General features: G+C 38.3%; 2 protein-coding genes across 6 annotated transcripts in view; one reads left to right on the top strand and one right to left on the bottom strand.

Moving 5' to 3' along the window:
* The window catches only part of ntrk2b (neurotrophic tyrosine kinase, receptor, type 2b), a 46,420-nt gene extending 45,111 nt beyond the window's left edge, over nucleotides 1-1,309 (bottom strand). The window contains exon 1 of the mRNA XM_051696103.1: nucleotides 805-1,309. Coding sequence (XP_051552063.1) covers nucleotides 805-998 — 194 coding nt within the window. The 5' untranslated portion in view covers nucleotides 999-1,309. The remainder of the gene's footprint in view (nucleotides 1-804) is intronic.
* A 4,040-nt stretch (nucleotides 1,310-5,349) lies between these two features.
* The window catches only part of LOC127439873 (heterogeneous nuclear ribonucleoprotein K-like), a 32,319-nt gene continuing 13,444 nt past the window's right edge, over nucleotides 5,350-24,224 (top strand). For 4 of the 5 annotated variants that reach the window (XM_051696150.1, XM_051696148.1, XM_051696149.1 and 1 more), the window contains exons 1-10: nucleotides 5,350-5,422; nucleotides 8,656-8,766; nucleotides 12,848-12,945; nucleotides 13,067-13,123; nucleotides 13,845-13,888; nucleotides 20,391-20,463; nucleotides 21,872-21,985; nucleotides 22,123-22,251; nucleotides 22,674-22,984; nucleotides 23,743-23,796. In XM_051696150.1, the coding sequence (XP_051552110.1) occupies nucleotides 8,706-8,766; nucleotides 12,848-12,945; nucleotides 13,067-13,123; nucleotides 13,845-13,888; nucleotides 20,391-20,463; nucleotides 21,872-21,985; nucleotides 22,123-22,251; nucleotides 22,674-22,984; nucleotides 23,743-23,796 (941 nt within the window). In that variant the 5' untranslated portion in view covers nucleotides 5,350-5,422; nucleotides 8,656-8,705. The remainder of the gene's footprint in view (nucleotides 5,423-8,655; nucleotides 8,767-12,847; nucleotides 12,946-13,066; nucleotides 13,124-13,844; nucleotides 13,889-20,390; nucleotides 20,464-21,871; nucleotides 21,986-22,122; nucleotides 22,252-22,673; nucleotides 22,985-23,742; nucleotides 23,797-24,224) is intronic. The other variant, XM_051696151.1, reaches the window with a different exon arrangement.

Genomic DNA, 24,224 nt, shown 5'->3' with positions numbered 1-24,224 from the left:
AGACTACTCCCCAACTATAACATACACAACAATTAACGTTACACCAACTGACGCTCAATTATGCGTTAAGTCGGCAGTGATTTCAGAAACCAGCTGTGACGCATTCATCATTTCAGGTCTAAACGCATGGTTTTTCCCCCTTCAGGACAGAGCTGCGTGAATCATTTGACGGTCTCTCGAGTCGACTTGTCTTTCAGTGGTGCCTAATGCAAGCACTGAGTGATACACCTCTATGAACCGGACGCGGTATCGCCACCGATCCGTATCGAATTGCTTTATGTGGGCATTTGATACATTTTACTTGTGTAACGTCTTATATTTCCTATTCTGCCAGCTATATTAAGAGAAAGTCTGCTAAGGTGAGTCAGCAGCCCACTAAATGATGCTCTGAGAGGTCCTTTAGATTTGCCATCATGCCAACTTATTGCCTATATGGCCCCCACCCCTTACAAACACCCACATCCACACACAATACATAACACTCACAAACACACGGCACGAAATGTCTGTTGCATATCCACAGTATGCATTTGCATGGTGTTTATTTGATAGGCTATATGAGTCAAGAGCTCACGTTCTGCATTATTATAGCAAACTCCTCATAGATGACGGTGGGTGAAACTGGGAAGGTTGTGGATACAAAAGGGATCAATCTCCAATGTAACGGCCCTCAATAAATTGGCAAATCTCCCCAGACTTCTCGCGCGCACCCACACTCACTCATAAACACGCGCAATCACTCGCGCGCTCTTTTCATCACTCGTATGCACAGATGTTTATCCCTCACTTAAGCACTCCACTTACATTTCCGTGATGTTTTCCATGTCAGTCTCGGGCACCAAAACAGGGAAATCCTCGATCCCTGGTTCTTGATCGATACACGAGATCCTCGAGGCATTACACGAGCACGATACAGGACAAGCCGCGCCGAGCCTTAGCAGCCCGAATAAAAGCCCATACAATCCCCAGAGAGCCATGCCATGAACCCCTGCGACCATAGCAGGTTATTGTCCCGTACGCAGTAAAACCCAAATGTTGTGTAATAGCGTCCTGTAGTATTTCAGCGATTCCGCGATGAGACGCCGCTGCTGTGTGATGCGCAAAGACGTTGTGCGCGAGGCGAGACTGTCATGGAGTGGCCTTCTCCTGTCTCCGCAGAAAGGTGATAACGCAATGTGTAATTTCAGCACCGCGATGTTTTTGAGGCGCCAAAATTGTGCGCTATTTTCGCTTCTTCCAGACACGGGCTGCGGTGCTGATGCTGACGCCTCACATCCTGCGCTGGGGACGGAACAAGCGAGACCGTGTGTGCGCGCGTGCGTGTGTGCGTGCGCGCGTGCGAGGAGAGGCAGCAGCGCGTACCTGCAAGCGTCTATTGATCATCGACCGCATCTCCCTTAGCCATCGCTGTAATTACATGTGGAGGGGCATGTTTAAAATGCTCTCAACGATGCGATATCGGCAATGATTGGTCATCAGCGGTGTCAATGGGGCGATCTTTGGGAGATTTACGTTGACAGGCAATTTGTTGATATATTGAGTAAGTTAAGCAATTATTTAACATTATTATTATGATTTCCACATTGCAATATGTGCTGGACTCGAACGCGAGGTTGTTTTGCTTTTCCCTCGCGCTCTTTTTTTATACCACAAAAACACAACTTCATGAACTGCCATTATTACCGGAGTGTGACGTGCCGTTTGACGCACACGATGGGCTGCATCTAGAAAAATAATTTCTAAACAAAAATGCCAGGCTGTTTTATTTATTTATTTTTTTTTTACTGGGTATGTTAGTCTTACATTCCAGTCGCGATAATGGTGAAGTACAGCCTATGTGTAAAAGGAGACTAAATTAATAGAGCGCTTTGAATAATAGGCTATCAGCTTGTCTTATTTACCTAAAGTCGGTATTTTAGAAGGGATTCGGAAAAATGTTCTCCTTTAAATCTCACATTTGACTGCAAAGGTTGGATTTCTACGTCTCATCTTGCAAGACAAGTTTGAACCCATATTCGCCAGATTCCACTCATATAAACATTTTGTGTTTTTTATTCTGCTGGATTCAGCAAACTAGTCTCCAGCACAGAACAGTGAAATATCTGATAAAATGTTATGGTTATTTTTCCAGGAGAGGGCGAAAAAAAAAAAACAAAACAAAAAAAAAAAATTCTCGATATAAGCAATGAAAATACTACTAATTCCAATTGCAGAGCTCTAAATTGAATTTTTACCAGGAAGATTTCCAATTAGAGAGCTCTACAATTCAGTTCTAACTAGTAAATTTTTTTTTTAATTTTACTAGTTAGAAGGTAATTACAGAGCTCTTTAATTGGAAGTCTTACTAGTAGAAAATGAAGCATTCTTACAAGTAAAGATGTCATTAGAAAGCTTCATCATTTGTAATTCTTACTAGTAAAAATGCAAATACTGTATATGGCAAGCCGATTTAGCTTTTAATGCTCCCAACATTGCTTATTGTAACTGGATTTGTACTAGTAATATTTCAATTAGAGAGCTGTACAATATAATTTCTACTTGTGAGAATTTCCCATTACAGAGTTCTCTGTTTGTAAAAAAGCTCTTTAAGATATCTTTAATTACTTTACAATTTACTGATACCTTCAATCCATTTCAAGATATCTGAAATACCACATCTAACTTGTTGAAACACATTCACAGATATAAATAATAATTATAAGCATTGTCACTAGTTGGAACTCAACTGTTGATATAGTTACTATTAAGAAGTGCATTGTTGATATGTGTATTTGGAATTTCAACTAATAAGAAATGTCTGTAATTGCATTTTGAACAGGAGTGAATGACAGATCAGTGTAAAATTCTACTAGTGGAAATGCAATTACAGATATTAAAAAAAAAAAAAAAAAAAATGTTTCCACGAGGAATGACGTCATTTTTAATATCAATTAGAATTCATGTTTTTACGATTGCAAACCTAATTACTGATATTGACAATTAGCATTTTCACAAGTAGTATTTCCATTGCTGATATAAAGAATTAGCATTTTACTTAGTGAAATATTAACTGTAGATATCTATGATTCAGTGTTGTGGACTCGAGTCGCATGACTTAAGCTTGACATGGACTCGAGTCACAAATTTGATGACTTGTGATTCATGACTCGACATAATCAAAAGAAGACTCGAATTAGACTTTGACAACAATGACTTGTGACTTAACTAGGACTTGAGCCCTCTGATTTGGAAATACTTTATACCTTCTAAAACCAAAGATCAGAGTTGTACATTTAAAAATGTGAGGCAAATCAATGATTCATTTCCCCAATAAACAATTCATTTAATTTTCAAATCTGCATTTCCATGCTCCACATTCAGCCAATCAGACAGTCTACCGATCAACTTCCACGAGAGTAGGACCAAGTTTGAAGATTGCATACAAGGATGACACAGCCAAAATGATACCAAAGGTAATCTAAAAATTGTTTTGAAATAAAGAATACAATATTGAAAGCAACAAAAAGGATTGCAACATGAAGAACCTGTGGTTCAAAAATTCAAGATGCTTCATCAATAACGTCCAATTTTCAGCTCTGGTTCAGTAGCATTTAACTTATCGTGTTAACTAGGTTAGCTAGCGAACTTCTTAGTTCCGCAGAGCTCAGTGCACTGCAACTACAGTTTTGATGTGAATTATTTTGCATGCCTCATTGCTGAAACCAGATAAAAGATGCACTGTGGACCAAGGAAGGTAGAGTTGCCACCCATCCCGTAAATAAAGATGAAATTATGTGTCTTGTAACGAATCAATACAGAAGCGATTGGTCCAGTATTTAAGCTGGTCAGATGGTGTCATTGCCAAATTGTTTCGGATCGTTAATGTAACACTAAGTAGGACATTTTGCCTACTGAGGGTAAGGGGCTGTCTGAAAAGTCCACACATTGTGCTAAAACGTGCTAATACTGTGGAGGATGATTACTTGGACACTAATTTGTGCAAAGAGCACTAATGACTTGATTAAGACTTGACACTTAAAGCTGAGGACTTGGGACTTGACTTGCATGGGCCTGTTTTGACTTTGGACTTAACTTGGGACTTGCCTGTCTTGACTTGGGACTTGACTTGGACTGGCCTGTTTTGACTTGGGACTTGACTTGGGACTTGCCTGTCTTGACTTGGGACTGGCCTGTTTTGACTTGGGACTTGACTTGGGACTGGCCTGTTTTGACTTGGGACTGGCCTGTTTTGACTTGGGACTTGACTTGGGACTTGCCTGTTTTGACTTGGGACTTGACTTGGAATGGCCTGTCTTGACTTGGGACTTGACTTGGAATGGCCTGTCTTGACTTGGGACTTGACTTGGAATGGCCTGTCTTGACTTGGGACTTGACTTGGACTGGTCTGTTTTGACTTGGGACTTGACTTGGGACTTGCCTGTTTTGACTTGGGACTTGACTTGGACTGGCCTGTTTTGACTCGGGACTTGACTTGGACTGGCCTGTTTTGACTCGGGACTTGACTTGGACTGGCCTGTTTTGACTCGGGACTTGACTTGGACTGGCCTGTTTTGACTCGGGACTTGACTTGGACTGGCCTGTCTTGACTTGGGACTTGACTTGGACTGGCCTGTTTTGACTTGGGACTTGAATTGGGCTGGCCTGTGTTGACTTGGGACTTGACTTGGACTGGCCTGTTTTGACTCGGGACTTGACTTGGACTGGCCTGTCTTGACTTGGGACTTGACTTGGACTGGCCTGTTTTGACTTGGGACTTGAATTGGGCTGGCCTGTGTTGACTTGGGGCTTGACTTGTGACTTGTGACTTGCAAAACAATGACTTGGTCCCACCTGTGCTATAATTCATAAATGTCAAGGGCTTGGGATATACCCACCACTAAACCAGCATTTAATCATAGAAATGAATCCAACAACTAAATAATATCGACTACGAATACATTTGCTAAAAAAGTGTAATACATTAGTCCTTATTCTTGTCAGTTTGTCTAGTTTTGTATGTTTTGACAAATTTGATGCGAATGAGATGAGATGTTGCACAAAAATCACTGTAAAATTCAGTGTTACCGATCAATTCATCATGGAAATGACGATAAAAACTAATCTCATTTCTTTATGATGTCTGTTGCGAAGCTTTTAAACGTAGAACAACGACACGAGAGCGCTTCTCAGTTGCTATGGCGATAGCCACTAATGTAAGCGAAAGCCAAAGGGTGGGACAACCCGACACAACTGACAGCCTTCTTATCCAATTATATTCTTATATTTTATATTGACAGTTTTCCTAACAAATGATAATGCGAGTTTGATTTTCGTTATAGCCAATCACAGCGCTCAATAAATGCACGTAAACCTACAATGAAATCAAGGTAGACGGCGCAGAAACCTCGAGCGAAAATTGGTGTGACGGGAGGGCTGCCTTAAGGTTTGTGAAATATTTTGATAAACATTGCAATAATTACACTTTAGGTTGAATTCTTACATTTAGCTTCAGAAGTAATAAATGACAGAGGTATCAAGCGTGAATTAGGGCATTGCATGCCTTTGCCGTGCTGTAAATTAGCCAAGAGGAGCAATTCTCAAAATGGAGCGAGTTTCCTGATTATGAGAAACAACAGTCATCGATCACGCGGTTTCGCTTCGTTTTCGCATTTACCAACAAAACGGAGACTTAAATAATGAAACAAGCTCTTTATTTATAAGTGCAGCAAATAAACTAAGAAAACCTCGTGTCGTCGTGAGAAGTCCGCTTGAAAACAAGTCATTTTGTGCCCAAGGATCGTCACAAGAAAGGGCTCGTTTACTGTCATTTTTGAGGCAGACACTGTTGTTATAGTTTGCTAAATGCAGATGTTTTGTCTTGTGGAGTTCAGTGGATGCTGTGGTGTTGATAATTCATGATGGCTCATACTGTCAGGTTACTGTAACTGTAAGGCTAGCAGGCTAAGTGCTACCTGCGCACCATTTTGAAAGCAGTGGGCCTTGACACAGCCCTACACGAGTCGTTTTAATGTATAACCAGTGTCAAATCTTGTTAACGAGAGGCTTCATGTAAGTGGGCGAAATTATACTTTGCCTTTCGCCGGACTGGTATATTTTGTGTAATATATCGGGTAATTTGCACGACATGCTCGTTCTCAAATATTCATTTATTGTTCATACTCCGTGCTTTTGTTAAAATTGCAGGTAAAGTAAATTCGAGTTGAACATATTAATATGTGTAATATTTAAAAGCGAAAAATTACAAACGAAAATGTACCCAAGTAATATGATTATTTTTTTTAATTGTTTTGGATATGACAACATGGCAGTAACATTGCTTTTTGGCGATTCACATTCTTCATTCATATGAGAAACATTTCAAGCAAAAAAGGACTTAAATATTGATCTGTTTCTCATCCACACATATCATATCACTTCTGTAAATATGGATTAAAATCTGGAGTCGTGTGGATCACTTTTATGATGCCTTTTTGTGCTTTTTGGAGCGTCAACATTTTGCCACCCATTCACTTGCATTGTGTGGACCTACAGAGCTGAAATATTATTTTAAAAGTCATAATTTGTATTCTGCTGAAGAAAGTCATACACATCTGGGATGGCATGAGTGTGAGTAAATGATGAGAATTTTCACTTTTGGTTGAACTATTCCTTTGACCATGCATGTAAACGCAGTAATTATACACCGAACAGCCACAACATTAAAAACCACCTGCCTAATTTTGTGTAGGTCCACCTCAGAGATGCTATTCTTCTTACCACAATTGTACAGAGTGGTTATCTGCGTTACCGTAGACTTGTCAGTTCAAACCAGTCTGGCCATTCTCTGTTGTCCTCTTTCATCAACAAGGCATTTCCATCTGCAGAACTGCCGCTCACTGGATGTTTTTTGTTTTTGGCACCATTCGGAGTAAATTCTAGAGACTGTTGTGTGTGAAAATCCCAGGAGATCAGCAGTTACAGAAATACTCAAACCAGCCCATCTGGCACCAACAATCATGCCACGGTCAAATCACAGACAACAAATTTTTTTTCCCCATTCTGATGGATGATGTGAACATGAACTGAAGCTCCTGACCCGTATCTGAATGATTTTATGCACTGCACTGCTGCCACATGATTGGCTGATTAGTTAATTGCATGGATGATTGTTGGTGCCAGTCGGGCTGGTTTGAGTATTACCGCTGGTTGGACGCTAAGTGGTACTATGGTGTAATTTTCGTTAAGCAGGGTTAGGGTTAACCCTACACAATAAAGCAAGACACCTTGATTTCAAACTTTGAAATTTTTTTTTATTTTAACTAAAAATTCAAATGAAACTGGTAAAAAATTAAGTGCAGTTAAAATGTGTGTTGTTCAACTTTTTGAAAGATGGCTTTACAACAGTTGTGAAGGGCAACATCTCTCTAGCAAAGAACCTACTTCATCTGAGCATTCTCTACTGGACTTATAGATGATACTGTTCTTGCAAAACAAAAACAAAAAAATCAGAAGACAGAATCAAAGAAAGAGTGAGAACCTTTTACATGCGCGTGTTCCACGAGACTGCACGCCTCAGTATCAGCGTGTCAGACATGTAGAATTAATGGTCAGCAGTTGACTGATACTAAACAGTACTGATGTTTATTTAGCTATTTATCATATTTTTATTTATTCTTTATTTTCTCAGTGTACATTTCTAGAATTTGTTGACAATCTATTATAATAATTTCAAATATTCTTTGATAAAAATATTTGTTTAAGAAAGCAGCCTTCTGAGTACCTTTGCATAGTCATATCGGTGACAATCCACATAGAAATGGTCTGTTTTCATTCCAGCTCAAAAATTAACTATATCAGCCACCATATCGGTAATTGGTGAATTTTCCCCCTATAAAATTGGTATCGGTCTCAAAAATCCCATATCAGTCGGGCTCTAGTGACAACACTAGTGCCAAAAACAAAAAACATTCAGTGAGCGGCAGTTTTGTGGATGGAAATGCCTTGTTGATGAGAGAGGTCAACAGAGAAAGGCCAGACTGGTTCGAACTGACAAAGTCTACGGTAACTCAGATAACCACTCTGTACAGTTATGGTGAGAAGAATATAATCTCTGAATGCTGTTCTGAGATGCGGATTGGCGCTGTTTTGGCGGCACGAGGGGGATCTACACAATATTAGACAGGTGGCTTTAATGTTGTGGCTGATCGGTGTGTATATAGTTGTCTAAAAGGTCTTCAGCATGTCACAGAAGTCTACATCCACAACATGCATTAAGGCAAAGAAATGTGTGATGCAGCTGTTTCCTTCAGAATCAAAGCATATTCTTATGTTCAACTAAAAAAGAGAGAAGCCTCATTTTTGGGAGGCAACAAGTGGTGTAATACCTAAAATTTACTGTGATAAACTATTAAGACTTAGGTTACATGAAAAAAAACAAAACAAAACTGGTTAATACCTGGCTACCAACATTTATAAATAAAGTTTTCACTCCTGAACAATTGAAAGGGACTTTGTTCCTGTTTTCGGTTATGTTCTGCAAAAACTCTTGTTCGTTTTCTTTCCTTGGAACATTTTCAGTCCCTAATTATTATTATTTGGAAAAGACATGTTTTTGGATATATCACAGACCAGGTAGTTTCTTATTTGTTTTAAACCTCAATCCTCTCTGTCTTTCAGAGTTACCGGTTGAGGACAGCCTATTCCATATTCACTGCTGGCTGAAGACAATGGAGACAGAAATTGAGCAGCAGGAAGAAGAGAACACATTCAGCAACACTGACACTAACGGTAACATACCTCTGAATCACATAGTGCCACGAAAGCTTCCATATCATATCTACATTTTCTGCAGCAAGTTTTCAATACAGGTAGCTGTAGTTTAAGTCAACATGAACTCAAACTGGACCCTATTTACTGTTGTGAACTACACATTATTCGGTACACATTATTCCAAAGAATGTGTTTTCATCAATTTGTAACTGCTTGCTCCGCTTTTGCTCCACTTAAATTTTTCAGCTGATGTCACCAGTCCCTCTTATTATTTTTCAACCCCTCCAACCACCTGTCACAGAGACCACTTTTCAATATCAATCAATTGCAGGTGGATCATGTCCTGGACCACATTTAATTGAATATTCTGTTTTACTCGGAAATACGTCATATTGCAGAAGTATTTAAGAAAATCTGTGTTGTACCAATACATCTGCTGATACCGATAGTTTGGCAGTTCTCTTTGTGAAACTTTGAAAGAAATTGTAATGGTAATTTTAATGTCTTTAAAAATAATTTTACAGGAACAGATTTCCACATTTATTTATTATACAATTATAGCTGAAGACTTTCATGCGAAAGGAAAGATGTGTTGATGCGTGGAAAATAAAATGCTATTAATTCAAAGATCCACAGTGTTTTTTGTTTGTTTGCAGTGGCACACAAAAATTTGTGCTTAAACATTATCTGACACTCAAAGAAACCAAAGCGAAAAGAACTGGCCTAATATCAAGGTATTTTGAATTTACTACAAAAATAAAATGCTCCACCAATATGGTGTAACAGTATAAATAGTAGATTCAGGTGACTTTCTATTATAATGGAAGCATTTGCGAAAGTGCATTTCTTTGGTCTGACAGTCAGTCAGCACACTGAACTGCATCGAGTGACCGCTTCAGTGATTATTATGTGTGTGTTCTAGTATTGCTGCATTGCAATTATCATTACCACACGTGTGTAACTGTCAAATGCCTTTTTCCGCCCCTTTTGATTGCCAGTAAATTAGCTCTGATCATCGGCTGTTTTTAAACAATCAGCTGATTTCCAATAGTGCAGAAAGTGGCTTTATTGGCTGATACAGAAGATTGGTCAACACTAGTAAAATGGGTGGCGAACACTGGGTATTGACACAGATTTCCAGATTAGATTCAGATTCATATAGGTATATTTCAGTTTTAGGGCATTATTTTAAGAGCACTAGCGTTAAGCGCAACACTATGCTTTAAGTCATAAGTACAAAATCACTGTGCATGGCCATGAATTTTTGGTATTTTCATGCAAGCATGCGCTAAGTCTAGATGCAACTGGGTTTGGCGAAATCGAGTGTGCAATTTCATTGCATCGTTTGAGTCCTTTTATTTAGTCCATTCCTTGTTAAGCATCAGCGATATAAACCAAGACAGCACATTCATAAGAAGTTGGTAGTGTAAATGGACTGAATGCAATGAATTGGAAGAATTGCAAATTATGTTCTTTTGTGCATCAACTGCGTCCTTGATGAATGTCAAGCATATTTCTATGACAGTGATATGCTCCTTATATATACTCAAGGAAAATGTGATTCTTGTCAGGATTTGGATGCAGGCTCGTTAAATTATAAGGAATGTAACTATTAATAATCATGTTCATCTACTGACACATAAATCATGGCTAGTATTAACAGTGATTGGATCAGCACACACTTCACTTCTACTGGTCGATTTTGACTTTAAAATATTTAATTCATTGAAACACGAAAAAATTAAATCAAAAATATTTCTAAATTCAAATTACTTTTCTAACGAAACAAAAATATTATCAAAATAACAATGTGGTCAAAAAAATTCTTTCAAATATTTTACCCTCTTTCCACCAGCCGTTTTTGCAGACTTAATCACTCTATGACAACAGGTGGAAAAATACCAATACAAATTAGATCATAAATGCAGTTGTAAATATAAACATAACCATGACCTATAGATAGTTTAACACAAATCTCATACATTTTTGTTTCATAAAACTGCAAGTGTCAGGGACATTTTGTACATGAACTGTATTAAGATGTGGTTTTGAAACGTCTTAGCACAATGACCTATTTCTCAGGGAAATATCAAATTTACACTTCCAATTCATTTACATACAATACACCCACATTTTAACCACATACACCCAAAGATTGCGCAAACACTCCCACCCACACCCTCTTGTGCTTTGCGCTGGCATGAAAATTGCACTTTGAAGTAGCGTTCTCACAGAGATTGGATATTAATGTCCATTTTGCTAACGTGAAAGAAATGCTCTCTGTGCTAATGCTGTTAGTTATACCAGTGGTTCTCAATTTTCTTTTTGGTCCGGCCCCCCTTTGAAACAATACCATTTTTTTTAATAAAAACTAATAATTCATTCAAGAATTAATTCCCGTAAATTGAAATCCACCTCAGCAGTATCTTCAAAAAGCATTTTTAAACTTCCAGTAATAATAAATCACTGACCCATCCCATCCTGGCCAGCACCGAGTAAAGTAACAGGTACCACATGACAGTGCCATCTTCGCGGTGTTTTGGAAGTGAACCTCTGGACAATAATTTACCCCTGATTAATGATACTGAAAAACTCTAATAACCACTGAAATAATTACAGACTTGAGACCAAAGCCATCACGTGGTGTCCCTGGGTACGTGCCTAAGCCCACACCAAAAGGTCCGCCAACTACCCTTCTCCACACATTATATGTTATTGAAGGGCCGATAGCGGTTGCATAACACTCTCCGCCAGACGATCGCCCACTCCTGCACATCTCCCCATCAGAAAATTGCTTCACACCCATCTCAAAAAAGTCATTCATATCACTCGTGCCTTATATTTAAATTCTTCTGAAGCCATTCAGTAGTGTTGTGTGAGGAACAGACTGAAATTTAAGTATCAAGTCATCTTTTTCCCCCATTAGAAACTGGTGCGCACAAGAAATTTTTTTTGTACATAATCGCAGATGTGAGCGCATCCGACACTGACTTAACACTTTGGGCTGTGGAAAGCTCCATGCAGGAAGCGCTACGGTGCCTGGCGAAAGTTTAAACAAGGCAGGAGAAAAGGTAGAGGAGAAGAAATCACCCAAGTTTTTTTTGCTCATTTTGGTCACATTTTAGATTTTTGAAAAGATACATGTCCATGTATTCCATTGACAAATATGATGTCTTGAAATTTCATATATTGCATATGTATTTTTTTTTCTTCTTCACATTTCTATGTTGCAAAAGAATGGTTACACATGCATAACTTGTACTGTTTACAAGTATTTACATTGATATGTAGAACAAGAGCTAAAACGGTACTGTCTCTTTAAGAATAGTGACAGTTCAGCGAGCGTCTTACAGAAGTGTTTCTGTAGAGCATATATTCACGAGAATGGAGCTGAATAGCTTTAACACACCTGGTCTATGTGTGATTTAGAATAAAATGTTTTTTGTTGTTTTTGATCAGCAACCGACTGTAAAAAACAGAAAGAATATTAAGAGACATTCGGCGACAAATGTATTGAATGCATCTCGTCTTTGGACACGTTACACAGAACAAATTAAACTAAACTTTTACTCTGAACATCTAGTGAAAACATCTCGGTGCTGAACTTCTTGCTGAACCCCTATCCTTTCTGAATCACTGGCGAGTGAAATCTTATTTACCAGCCAGACTTTTTGACATTTCAGCAAAACCATTTGGTCGCATATGCAAGTGATTTACTCTCATTGTAGAGGTTTGCCACATAGATCGATCTTTGGATTTAAGAATAGATATCAAGATCGTTCAAATTAAGACCATGAGGCATTGAAAACTCTATATTTTTACCTAGCCCTAGAGAATACCTTTTTAGGTTTCCCGAAAGAGTTGCATGAATCTTGAATTCATCTTGCTGATTCTATATCGGGCTAGATTCTTCCATTCTCTACCCCCCCCCAACATAAATGCTGAATTTAAGTTTTCTATAGGTCTTCAAGTTTCATGAGAACTTTTCTCAGTTATGTTTTGAATTCCATGATGGCACTTTCTCATAACGAGTAATTTGATAATCAGGAATGTTTTAGATTGTCGTCAAAGCTCATGTGCCAGATTTGTGCTCCCTCAGGCAAGCGCCCCGCTGAGGACATGGATGAGGAGCAGGCTTTCAAGCGCTCTCGCAACACCGATGAAATGGTGGAACTCAGGGTGCTTCTCCAGAGCAAAGTGAGTCAGTTAAAGTGGCATACATGCCCATCATAGATCAGACCTGTGAAATTGTTTTAATATTTTTAAAGTGCGTTTTCACATCATTAAAAGTGAAATCTTGTTGATTTTGCATTTCCAGAATGCAGGGGCTGTGATTGGAAAGGGGGGCAAAAACATTAAAGCCTTGCGCACAGATGTGAGTATTAAGATTAAGATCTTATTATGAACTTATAAGCACTGTTCTCTAATGGTCAAGTTTCAGCAAGACTTCTGACAGCATTTTTCAATTCCTTTGACCAAATGTTGTTTTCATGAGCATTTCAGCACTTTATCAGCCCAAAACTCAAATATATCAGATTTGAAATCCCTCAAACCAAAGCCCATGACACCAATCCGTCCATTAAAATCCCATTAATATTAAAATCCTTAAAGTGTTACATGCATTTGAACCTGAGGGAAGATCTTCTTCCATTATGTAGCTATAGGTTGGCTCATTCGGACAGACAAGCTCTCTGAAATGGGGCTGACATCTTTGACATTGCATAAACCGTAAACCGCATGTCCAGCCCTGTTTCTTGTGCACTCATTGCCAAGTCTCTTCAAAAAACTATTTTTGGACAGTAAGAGTAATGAGTATAGCCTTGTATTCAATTAAAAATGTATTCCTTCTCCCCCTCTTCCTTCTCCTGTACTTTTTTTGTTTTTGGCCACCTTCCTCCGTTGCCCATGTACTGGATCGACTTGCCCCTCCTGCGTTGCCCACCTTGATGTTGGCCCAACCTCCGCCCCTGAACGCCCGCCCACCTGACACCCCGGTTGGCCCCGCCCATAAATGTGCCCCTCCTTAAATGGGCACCTTACTTGACATCATGTGATTGAATGCCCTTGCCCAATGCCAACCTCCACGGCCAATGCAGTACAATGCCAGTGTATCAGTCCCAGACAGCAGTGGCCCAGAGCGGTATGTCCCACCAGTTATTGCCTCACTGCCTGATTAGAAAGAGAACACATGTCTTTGATAACCTGCCTTCTGTTTCATTTTAACATTTTCACACATGTAGTCCCCCTCCCCCTTTTTAAGAAACGTGTATTGTTCCATTTGATTTTTATTTTTTTTCTTAATTTTTATTTTTTTATATACATTTTTTTTTTTTTATATATATATATATATATATACATATATATGTCTGCTCTCCTCCCCCAACACCCCCATTAAGTCTTTGAATATAATTTGTGAACTTTCTTGTCACACAGAATTGTATATAATCAATCTCTTCTCCTGGTTGAGATGGAGAGAGCCCTCATTCTTATCAGTCTCTGTTGAATGAAGTGTTTGGATTAGGGTTGGGCGGTATGACAAAAAGCTTATCACGCATGAATAGTTTTGTATCATGTTAATGTTTTATATATATATATATATATATATATATATATATATATATATATATATATATATATATATATATATATCTGGAAAGAGACCACTGCAAAATTATCAAATTATCATAGGTATGTGTTTGAGTAAAATGAACATTTTTGTTTTATTCTATGAAGTACTGACATTTCTCCCAAATAAAAAATATTGTCATTTAGAGCATTTATTTGCCGAAAATTACGACTGGTCAAAATAACAAAAATGATGCAGTGTTATCAGACCTCGAATAATGCAAAGAAAACAAGTTCATATTCATTTTTAAATAACACAATACTAATGTTTTAACTTGGGAGGAGTTCAGAAATCAATATTTGGTGGAATAACCCTGATTTTCAATCACAGCTTTTATCTGTCTTGGCATGCTCTCTACCAGTGTTTCACATTGCTGTTGGGTGACTTTATGCCACTCCTGGCACAAAAATTCAAGCAGCCCGTCTTTGTTTGATGGCTTGTGGCCATCCGTCTTCCTCTTGGTCACATTCCAGAGGTTTTCAATGGGGTTCAGGTCTGGAGATTGGGCTGACCATGACAGGGTCTGGATCCAGTGGTCCTCCATCCACACCTTGATTGACCTGGCTGTGTGGCATGGAGAATTGTCCTGCTGGAAAAACCAGGGAACATTGTCAGAGCAGAAGGAAGCAAGTTTTGTTCCAGGATAACCTTGTATGTGGCTTGATTCATGTGTCGTTCACAAAGATGAATCTGCCCGATTTCAGCCTTGTGAAGCACCACCAGATCATCACAGATGATCACATGAAAGCTGTGATTGGAAATCAGGGTTATTCCACCAAATATTGATTTCTGAACTCTTCCTAATTTAAAACATTAGTATTGTTTAAAAATGAATATGAACTTGTTTTCTTTGCATTATTCGAGGTCTGAAAACACTGTATATTTTTTGTTATTTTGACAAGTGGTCATTTTCTGCAAATAAATGCTCTAAATGACAATATTTTTATTTGGAATATGGGAGAAATGTTGTCAGTACTTTATAGAATAAAACAAAAATTTTCATTTTACTCAAACACATACTTATAGTAAATCCAGAGAAACTGATAATTTTGCAGTGGTCTCTTAATTTTTTTTACAGTATATATATATATATATATATATATAATATTAGTTGAAGTCAGAAGTTTACATACACTTAGGTTGAAGTCATTAAAAAAATGTTTTACCACTCCACAGATTTGATTTTAGCAAACTATAGTTTTGACAAGTCGTTAAAGACATCTACTTTGTGCATGACACGAGTAATTTTTCCAACAATTGTTTACAGCCAGATATTTTCACTTTTAATTTACTATATCACAATTCCAGTGGGTCAGAAGTTTATATACACCAAGTTAACTGTGCCTTTAAGCAGCTTGAAAAATTCCAGAAAATGATGTCAAACCTTTAGGCAATTAGTCAATTAGCTTCTGATAGGCTAATTGGAGTCATTTGGTAGTACCTGTGGATGTATTTTAAGGCCTACCTTCAAACTTAGTGCCTCTTTGCTTGACATCATGGGGAAATCAAAATAAATCCACCAAGACCTCAGAAAAAAAATAGTGAACCTCCACAAGTCTGGCAATTTCCAAACGCCTGAAGGTACCACATTCATCTGTTCAAACAATAGTACGCAAGTATAAACACCATTGGACCACGCAGCCATTATACCTCTCAGAAAGGAGACATATTCTGTCTCCTAGAGATGAACATAGTTTGGTGTGAAAAGTGCAAATCAATCCCAGAACAACAGCAAAGGACCTTGTGAAGATGCTGGAGGAAACGGGTAGACAAGTATCTATATCCACAGTAAAACGAGTCCTATATCGACATAACCTGAAAGGCTGCTCAGCAAGGAAGAACTCAATACTCCAAAACCGCCATAAAAAATCCAGTCTACAGTTTGCAAGTGCACATGGGGACAAAGATCTCACTTTTTGGAGAAATGTCCTCTGGTCTGATTAAGCAAAAATGCAACTGTTTGACCATAATGACCATCGTTATGTTTGGAGGAAAAATGGTGAGGCTTGCAAGCTGAAGAACACCATCCCAACCGTGAAGCATGGGGGTGGCAGCATCATGTTGTGGGGGTGCTTTGCTGCAGGAGGGACTGGTGCACTTCACAAAATAGATGGCATCATTAGGAAGGAAAATTATGTGGATATATTGAAGCAACATCTCAAGACTTCAGCCAGGAAGTTAAAGCTCGGTTGTAAATGGGTCTTCCAAATGGACAATGACCCCAAGCATACCTCCAAAGTTGTGGCAAAATGGCTTAAGGACAACAAAGTCAAGGTATTTGAGTGGCCATCACAAAGCCCTGACCTCAATCCGATAGAAAATTTGTGGGCAGTACTGAAAAGGCATGTGCGAGCAAGGAAGCCTACAAACCTGACTCAGTTACACCAATTCTGTCTGGAGGAATGGGCCAAAATTCCAGCAACTTATTGTGAGAAGCTTGTGGAAGTCTACCCAAAATGTTTGACCTAAGTAAAACAATTTAAAGGCAATGCTACCAAATACTAACAAAGTGTATGTAAACTTCTGACCCACTGGAAATGTGATGAAAGAAATAAAAGCTGAAATAAATAATTCTCTCTACTATTATTCTGACGTTTCACATTCTTAAAAGGTAAAGTTAGTGATCACTAACTTGACCTAAGTTAGTACTTGAGTTAAAAACCAAGTACTCTATGTAAAACTAATGTAAGTTTTATGGCTTCAAGCCTCCAACTCTAAATTCTAATATGATTAGCTACATCCAAAGTCGTTTGAAATAGCCAAAATACACACCTGTGACTGCATATCAGTTGAGTTCTATATTAATGAAGCAAGTCGACGCAATCACAAACAATTAAATTCAGTTTCGTGTTGCACCCAAATAATACGTTTTTCCCTGTCTTGCACTGTATTATCACATTACTTGCATTATATTAACATAAACCAGCCTTGCTTACTAATAGACACACATACAGAGGAGTCCAAAAGTCTGAGGCAACATGGAAAATGTGGGATTCAAAATTTAATTTAAACCTGGTAATAAACAAAGTTTTAGTACTCTGAAAAAATCTAAACGACTCTTTGTTGTAAATTTTTGGGATTCTAAAACTCAAATAAATGTAATTATGTAAATGAGTTAAATTTTTAAAAGTCTTCACTATTTCTAGGTCACTAATAAAATAAGTAAATTTGTGGCACTGACCAAGTTTTCTCCTTTATTAAAAAGATCAGATTTCCTTGCTTTCATTGAAGCACGCAAGAAGCTCCATGGAGTACCGTTGATAAAGCAAAAGAAATTCTGAATATTGTTAATTTTGCAATTGACCCTTTGCTAAGCTCCGCCATAAAATCGCTTCTGACCAATCCTGTCTTAGCAACTCTGCCGCCATTACTCTGACACGTGTTTGCTATTTTACAATGAGAGCCTATGGGAGTAATGTGTGTTTGAGTACTTTTAAGTGGGATTTTATCAAATAATAAAAAAAATGTAAAACATGTTGTTGCTGGGTCATTTGTAATAGTGACACGAGTCACCCAGAGATGATAACCACAGTGTTTTTCTTTCTTATTTTAATAATCTTTAAATTTGAAAAAGAGCATATTATGGATTAAATTGTCAGCCCTCATTCCCAAATGAACATACAGTATAACATCTGTAATGACATCTACATTTGCTCCAAGGTAAATTAAAGCTAATAACTGAACATTAATTCATTTATGTATTGATTCAAGTCATAGTAAATGTGATAGTAAATAACAGTTCACAGCATCAAAATGAGTGTGTTAAGAGATGTTGTAAACAGCTCTGTTCAATTACGCTAATGTTATTAGATGTGTAATAGCTATTAAATGACGTTTTTCCTCTTTTCAAGTGACTAATAATTGTTTGCCTTGATCCTGCTTCACAGTCTGTCTAATTATATTGTAATTTAACAATTTCTCTCAAAAAACGTATTATAAATATGTAGTACAACGTCACTCTTCATACCAGCCCACATAAAAATATTGTCCATTCCGTTTATGAGAGTATTTGGCCAAAAACCACGTCCTTCACGGCAATCTCCCATTCATACCAGTGGGAAGTTCTGCAGAGCTTGTCAGAGCGAGCAGCTGTAACCAAGGGGGGCGGAGCTTAGTGAAGGGTCAATTAGACTTGTTATGCTGATAACAGAATTTGTAATGGAAAAATGTATCAAAGGTATGGTACACCCAAAAATGCAAATTCTGTATGCATTTATTTTGTGGAATACAAAAGGAGAAGAATGTTAGGGACTGACAGCCTTACTATTCACTTTCATTGCACCATTTCCATACTATGAAAGCAGTGTGAGAAATTAACTTTTACATGAAGGGGCAATATTTGCCCTCCAGCCCCAAATCAGCTCCTAAATGCCATAATACATATAACATATGTGTTCTCAACAATAAAGTGATTTGATTTGAACTTGGACAATAATAGAATATTAAGAACTTAATCAGATGGTACAAATAAAAATCATAAGAATTCATTTCGAGCTAATTTTTTGCCCTCTCATTTAAACATTTTATGGGCATTTTTGTAGTTTTTTTATGGCATTTTTGGCATATGCCCCCCTAAATTTCTGACCCTGAATGAAAGTGAATGGTGACTGCAGCTGTCAATCCCTCACATTCTGCATGACATCTCTCTTTGCGTTCCATGGAAGAAAATGTCATACAGGTTTGGAATGACATTAGGGTAGGTAAATGATTACTCCGTTTTAATTTTTTGGGTGAACTATACTTTTAAGTAAGAGAAAGGCAAAATAGATTTATTTTAAGTGATTTTGGTTCCCACTGTGTAATTACCACACTATGGTAATTGTACAGTATATACCGTCATACTGCCCAGTCCTAGTTTGAATGATATTTGATGATTATTGTCGATGTTGTTAGGTACTGACAGTGAAATTGTGGGAAATCTCTTTTTCGCTTTGTCCTTGTCGGCCCACCTCGCTTCCCCCTGCCCCCTTCTTGAGCCCATCCCCCACCCCTTTCACTGTTCCCAGCATCACTGTCCATGACTCTCGGCCCTCTCTGTCATTTATCACTGTTGTCTTTGATTTTTCTCTGGTGCTACATTTCCATCCCCTTGTTTATTTCTCTCAGTCCACATACGTTCAGGCTCTTTATCTGCCAAAATCTCTCATTCCTCCCTGCCTCCCCTGCCTCCCCTTGCCTCGTTCTTTTGCTGCTTTTGTTAGTTTTTGGTTTGATTTCTCTTTCTGACTCCTCGTTGAAAGAATGTGGCGTGCTGATGGCACCATAGAGTGATTTGCAAGGGCCATGCATTTCTTCTCCCCAAAATGTTTCGGGTGGTGGGATAGTAGTAGCAGGCTTGTCTATCTCTCTTTCTCTCTCGCTCTCTCTCTCTGTCTCTCTCTCTCTCTCATCATCTCTGTTGGCTCGTGCAGCTGTACAGTGCCTGCTCAGTCTCTGCCCTTCCGCTGTCGCCCATCTCTTCAAGTCCTGCATTTGAATGCGAAAACCAAGTGCATGTCAACTGCCCATATTTTAGTCCAATGTTGGAAGACTTCAAGGGATAGTTCACCAAAAAATTAGCATGCTGTTGTCATTTACTCACCCTCATGTTGTTCCAAACTTGTATTAATTTTTTTCTTCAGTGGAACACAAAAAGAAATGTTTGGCAGAATGTTAGAGAGCCCAGTCACCACTCATTTTCATTTGAAGGAAAAAAGAGGCAATGAAAGCCAATGGGAACTCAGGCTTCCATTCTGCCTAACATCTTTTGTGTTCCATGGAAGCAAGAAAGTCATACGAGTTTGAAACGACAAACTGGTAATTAAATGATGACAGAATTTTCATTTTGGGTGAATCATCCCTTTAACATATGTGTTCAGCAGTCCTCTTTTTGATTTTCTTTCTTTCTTTTGGTTCAGAGTCTTTTTTTTCCCCCCTCCTTTGATTGCTTTGTGGTGTACAGCAGGGTTCAGGATCTAAAGTTTTGTATCCATTTGTTTTGCTTTTGTCTTTCCTTTTGCTTGATGTGCTGCTACAGTATCCTGAGTGTGAGTGCAGATATCGAGACCATTGGTGAGATTCTGCTAAAGATCATTCCTACCCTGGAGGAGGTAAGCGTGCTAAACGCAGTGTACCCAGAGTTTACCCAGAAATGTACATAATTTACTCACGCTCATATCTTTCCAAACCAATTTGACTTTCTTATTTCTAGGGAACACAGAAGGAAAAGTTTAGCTCAACCACGGGCTTTCAAGCTCCAAAAAGGATTTAAAAAGACTTCTGTGCTTCAGTCTTCTGAAGCCATACATACAGAATTTTTTTTTTTAAGTTGCTATTCACTCAAAACCTTTCCCTCAGCTGTAGCTCTCATTTTATTCAATTCAAATGTGGTGCACTAAAGGCGCACACACATTTATCTTTGCACGTCTAAATTCCGTGGGCGAAATACAGTAATCTCATTGGTAATCCGCAATCTTTAATTTTTACGCAATGGATTTATGGTGGCAAATATTTCCCCCCACACGTTTCACGTGGCGCTCAAGTTTGGTGAACTTGTGCCATTTGGTGAACTGAATATTCACTTTTTTCTGCAGAACACAAACGAAGATTTTTTTGAAGAATATTTCAGCTCTGTGGGTCCTCACAATGCAAGTGAATGTTGGCCAGAACTCAGAATCTCCAAAAAGGACAATAAGGCAGCATAAAACTAATCCATACGACTACAATGGTTTAATCCATGTCTTCAGAATTAATATGATAGGTGTGGGTAAGAAACAGATCAGTATTTAAGTCCCTTTTGTACTATAAATCTCCACTTTCACATTCTTGTTTTGTTTTTGGCAATTAGCATTTGCCTATCGCAAATGCATATGGGCAGGGAGGAGAATATATATATATATATAGTAAAAAAGGACTTAAATATTTATCTGTTTCTCACCTTCACCTATCATATTGCTTCTGAAGACATGGATTTAACCACTGGAGTCATATGGATTAATTTTGTGCTGCGTTAATGTGCTTTTTGGAGCTTCAAAGTTCTAGCCACCATTCACTTGCATTGTATGGACCTACAGAGCTGAGATATTCTTCTAAAATCTTTGTGTTCTGCAGTAGAAAGAAAGTCATACACATCTGAGGTGACATGAAGGTGAGTAAATGATGAGATAATTTTCATTTTTGGGTGAACTATCCCTTTAATTTCAATCTCACAGAGTATGAAGTGCAGCATTAAAAAGAGGCTGCTTGACAATTAGTTTTTTGTTTGTCCTGCGGAATTTTGCAGCACAATGTAAATATGACTGCTCCTTAAGATGTGTTGTGGTGCCCCAGATGTGCAGTCGCACCCTATTTGATTTGAATGAGATCATACAGGTTTTTTTTTATTTATTTTTTTAGGATTTTCATTAATGGGTGGACTATTGACAAAAATATACATGATATTCAATGAGGATGTGTGTTATATGATGTATGTTAGTGTGCAATTGTTCTTTAGATGTTCTTTCTCTCTCTGTCTGGCAGTATCAGCACTACAGCGGGACTGACTTTGACTGTGAGCTGCGTCTGCTGATTCATCAGAGTTTGGCTGGAGGCATTATTGGAGTCAAAGGTGCCAAGATCAAGGAACTGAGGGAGGTAAGAACAGTGCTAAAAATAACACATGCCGTAAAATAAGACTGTTGTTAGTAACCAGGTGGCTTTATATTGTTAAATCTGTTCTGCCATAAAGATTGCACTTCCCTGACATTTATAATTGGTTGTCTCGTTTTTAGAACACCCAGACAACCATCAAGCTCTTTCAGGAGTGCTGCCCTCATTCCACTGACCGTGTGGTGTTAGTTGGGGGTAAACCTGAGCGTGTGGTCGAATGCATCAAGGTCCTTCTGGAGCTGATTGCAGAGGTGAAAAGACAACACTATTATTATTGCTTGTACTAAGTATTAAACTTTAGCATGTTACTAATCCAGCTCATACCTCATGCAGCTTGAGGAAAGGTGTGCTATTACTTTTCTAAGCGGTCAGACAGATTTTTGCCTGCCGGACGATACAACGGGCAAAAATCAGAATGTTACAGAGACTTGGGAGTGGGCTCTTTTGATTTGGGCCAATAAGCAACACCCAAGAATGCCTAAAACTATTTTAAGGTCTGCAAAGCACTCTTGGCCACTACCCTGGCAATCACCTAGAACATCCTAGTGGCAGCACGGGCAACTCCACTCACTTTTACTTGAGTAAATGTCTAGTAAAAATACAGGTGAGAGATGTTTGGTTTTGTAAAGCTTATTGGTTAGTAAACTTCTGATTTGTTCTGCATTCTCTGTAGGCGCCTATCAAAGGTCGAGCCCAGCCCTATGACCCAAACTTTTACGATGAGACCTACGACTATGGCGGCTTCACCATGATGTACGAGGAGAGAGGTCGACGGCCTATGGGAGGGTTCCCGATGCGAGGTCGGGGAGGGTTCGAACGCATGCCTCTTGGACGTGGAGGTCGTTCCTTGCCCCCTTCTAGACGGGATTATGATGATATGAGCCCCCGCCGCGGACCACCTCCACCCCCGACAGGGAGAGGAGGACGAGGGGGCAGCAGGGCCAGAAATCTGCCTCTGCCCCCACCACCACTACCTAGAGGAGGGTAAGAGAATGAAGCTCATCTTTTATGGAGTTTTTCCAAAATAGCCAAAGTTTTCATGCTTTTCTTTAAGCATTAAAAAAAATTCTTCTTAACTCCATGGTTCCCACAATCATGGAAAACCTAGAAATATGTAACATGAAAATTTTGATACCCAATATAGTGAAGATACATTTTAGTTACACACTTTGCCTATGTTGAGTAGATTACTTCTGAAATGTAATCTGGTATTAATACTGTAATGATTACAAATTGCACTGAACTGAAATTGTAATCAGTAATGTAAAATATTACTCTTTTTATGTGATGTCATCTGACTACTTTTGGGTTACTTACTGAACATTTTGATTACTCTAATTTTAAGAGAATTATGTACCATTTTACGTTCCTTTTATTAAACATTAGTAAACGTCAAATAAAAAAAAATTATATTTGTCAGTCCTTGAGTCCAGAACTCCTCCTCCTCAAAAAGTAACTGTAATCTGATTACTCGCATTTAAAAAAATCCAATGTAAACTAAGTACAATTACTTGTTTTTGTAAACTAGATAACATGCTGTCCATTACTAGCAAACACTGCACTCTGCTCAAAGTTATTTAATTGGCTACAAATTGCTTTTTTTTTTTTTTTTTTTTTTTTTTTTTTGTGTGTGTGTACAAGATTTCAAGGATTCATGCATTCCTTGTGTGTTCTTTGGACCATCTGTCCAGTCTTTTATGTTATTAAATATATGATGTTACAGCACCATTTTTTGTTTACAGAGGTGATCGATATTCCCACCAGAGCTATCATAGCAATATGGATGACAGACCAAAGTAAGTAAACACAGAAGCGGGAGATTTAAACACCCTAAGGCCTGTTCACACCTATTTAGATGAAAGAAAAAGGAAATTGCAAAGGAAATGCACACAGTACTTTTAAGTGTTGCAAGACTTCTGTCAGATTTTCTGCCATCCACCATAAGCTACTTAAAGGGGTAGTTCACCCAAAAATGTCTGTCCACTAATCATTTACTCACCCTTATGCTGTCTCAAAATTGTGACTTTCTTCTGTGAAACACAAACAAAAAAATTTCTAAGGATGTATGATGTGTTTTAGTGCATACAATGTAAGTCATTGGGGTCTAAAACTCTCAAGCTCCAAAAAGGACATAAATTGTAGCATAAGAGTAATCCATATGACTCGAGTGGTTTAATCCATGTCTTCTGAAGTGATCCAATAACAAATGTAAGTTCTTATTCAC

Source organism: Myxocyprinus asiaticus, chromosome 4 (assembly GCF_019703515.2).
Source record: "Myxocyprinus asiaticus isolate MX2 ecotype Aquarium Trade chromosome 4, UBuf_Myxa_2, whole genome shotgun sequence".
Lineage (NCBI taxonomy): Eukaryota > Metazoa > Chordata > Actinopteri > Cypriniformes > Catostomidae > Myxocyprinus > Myxocyprinus asiaticus.
This window is presented reverse-complemented; position numbering and strand designations above follow the sequence as displayed.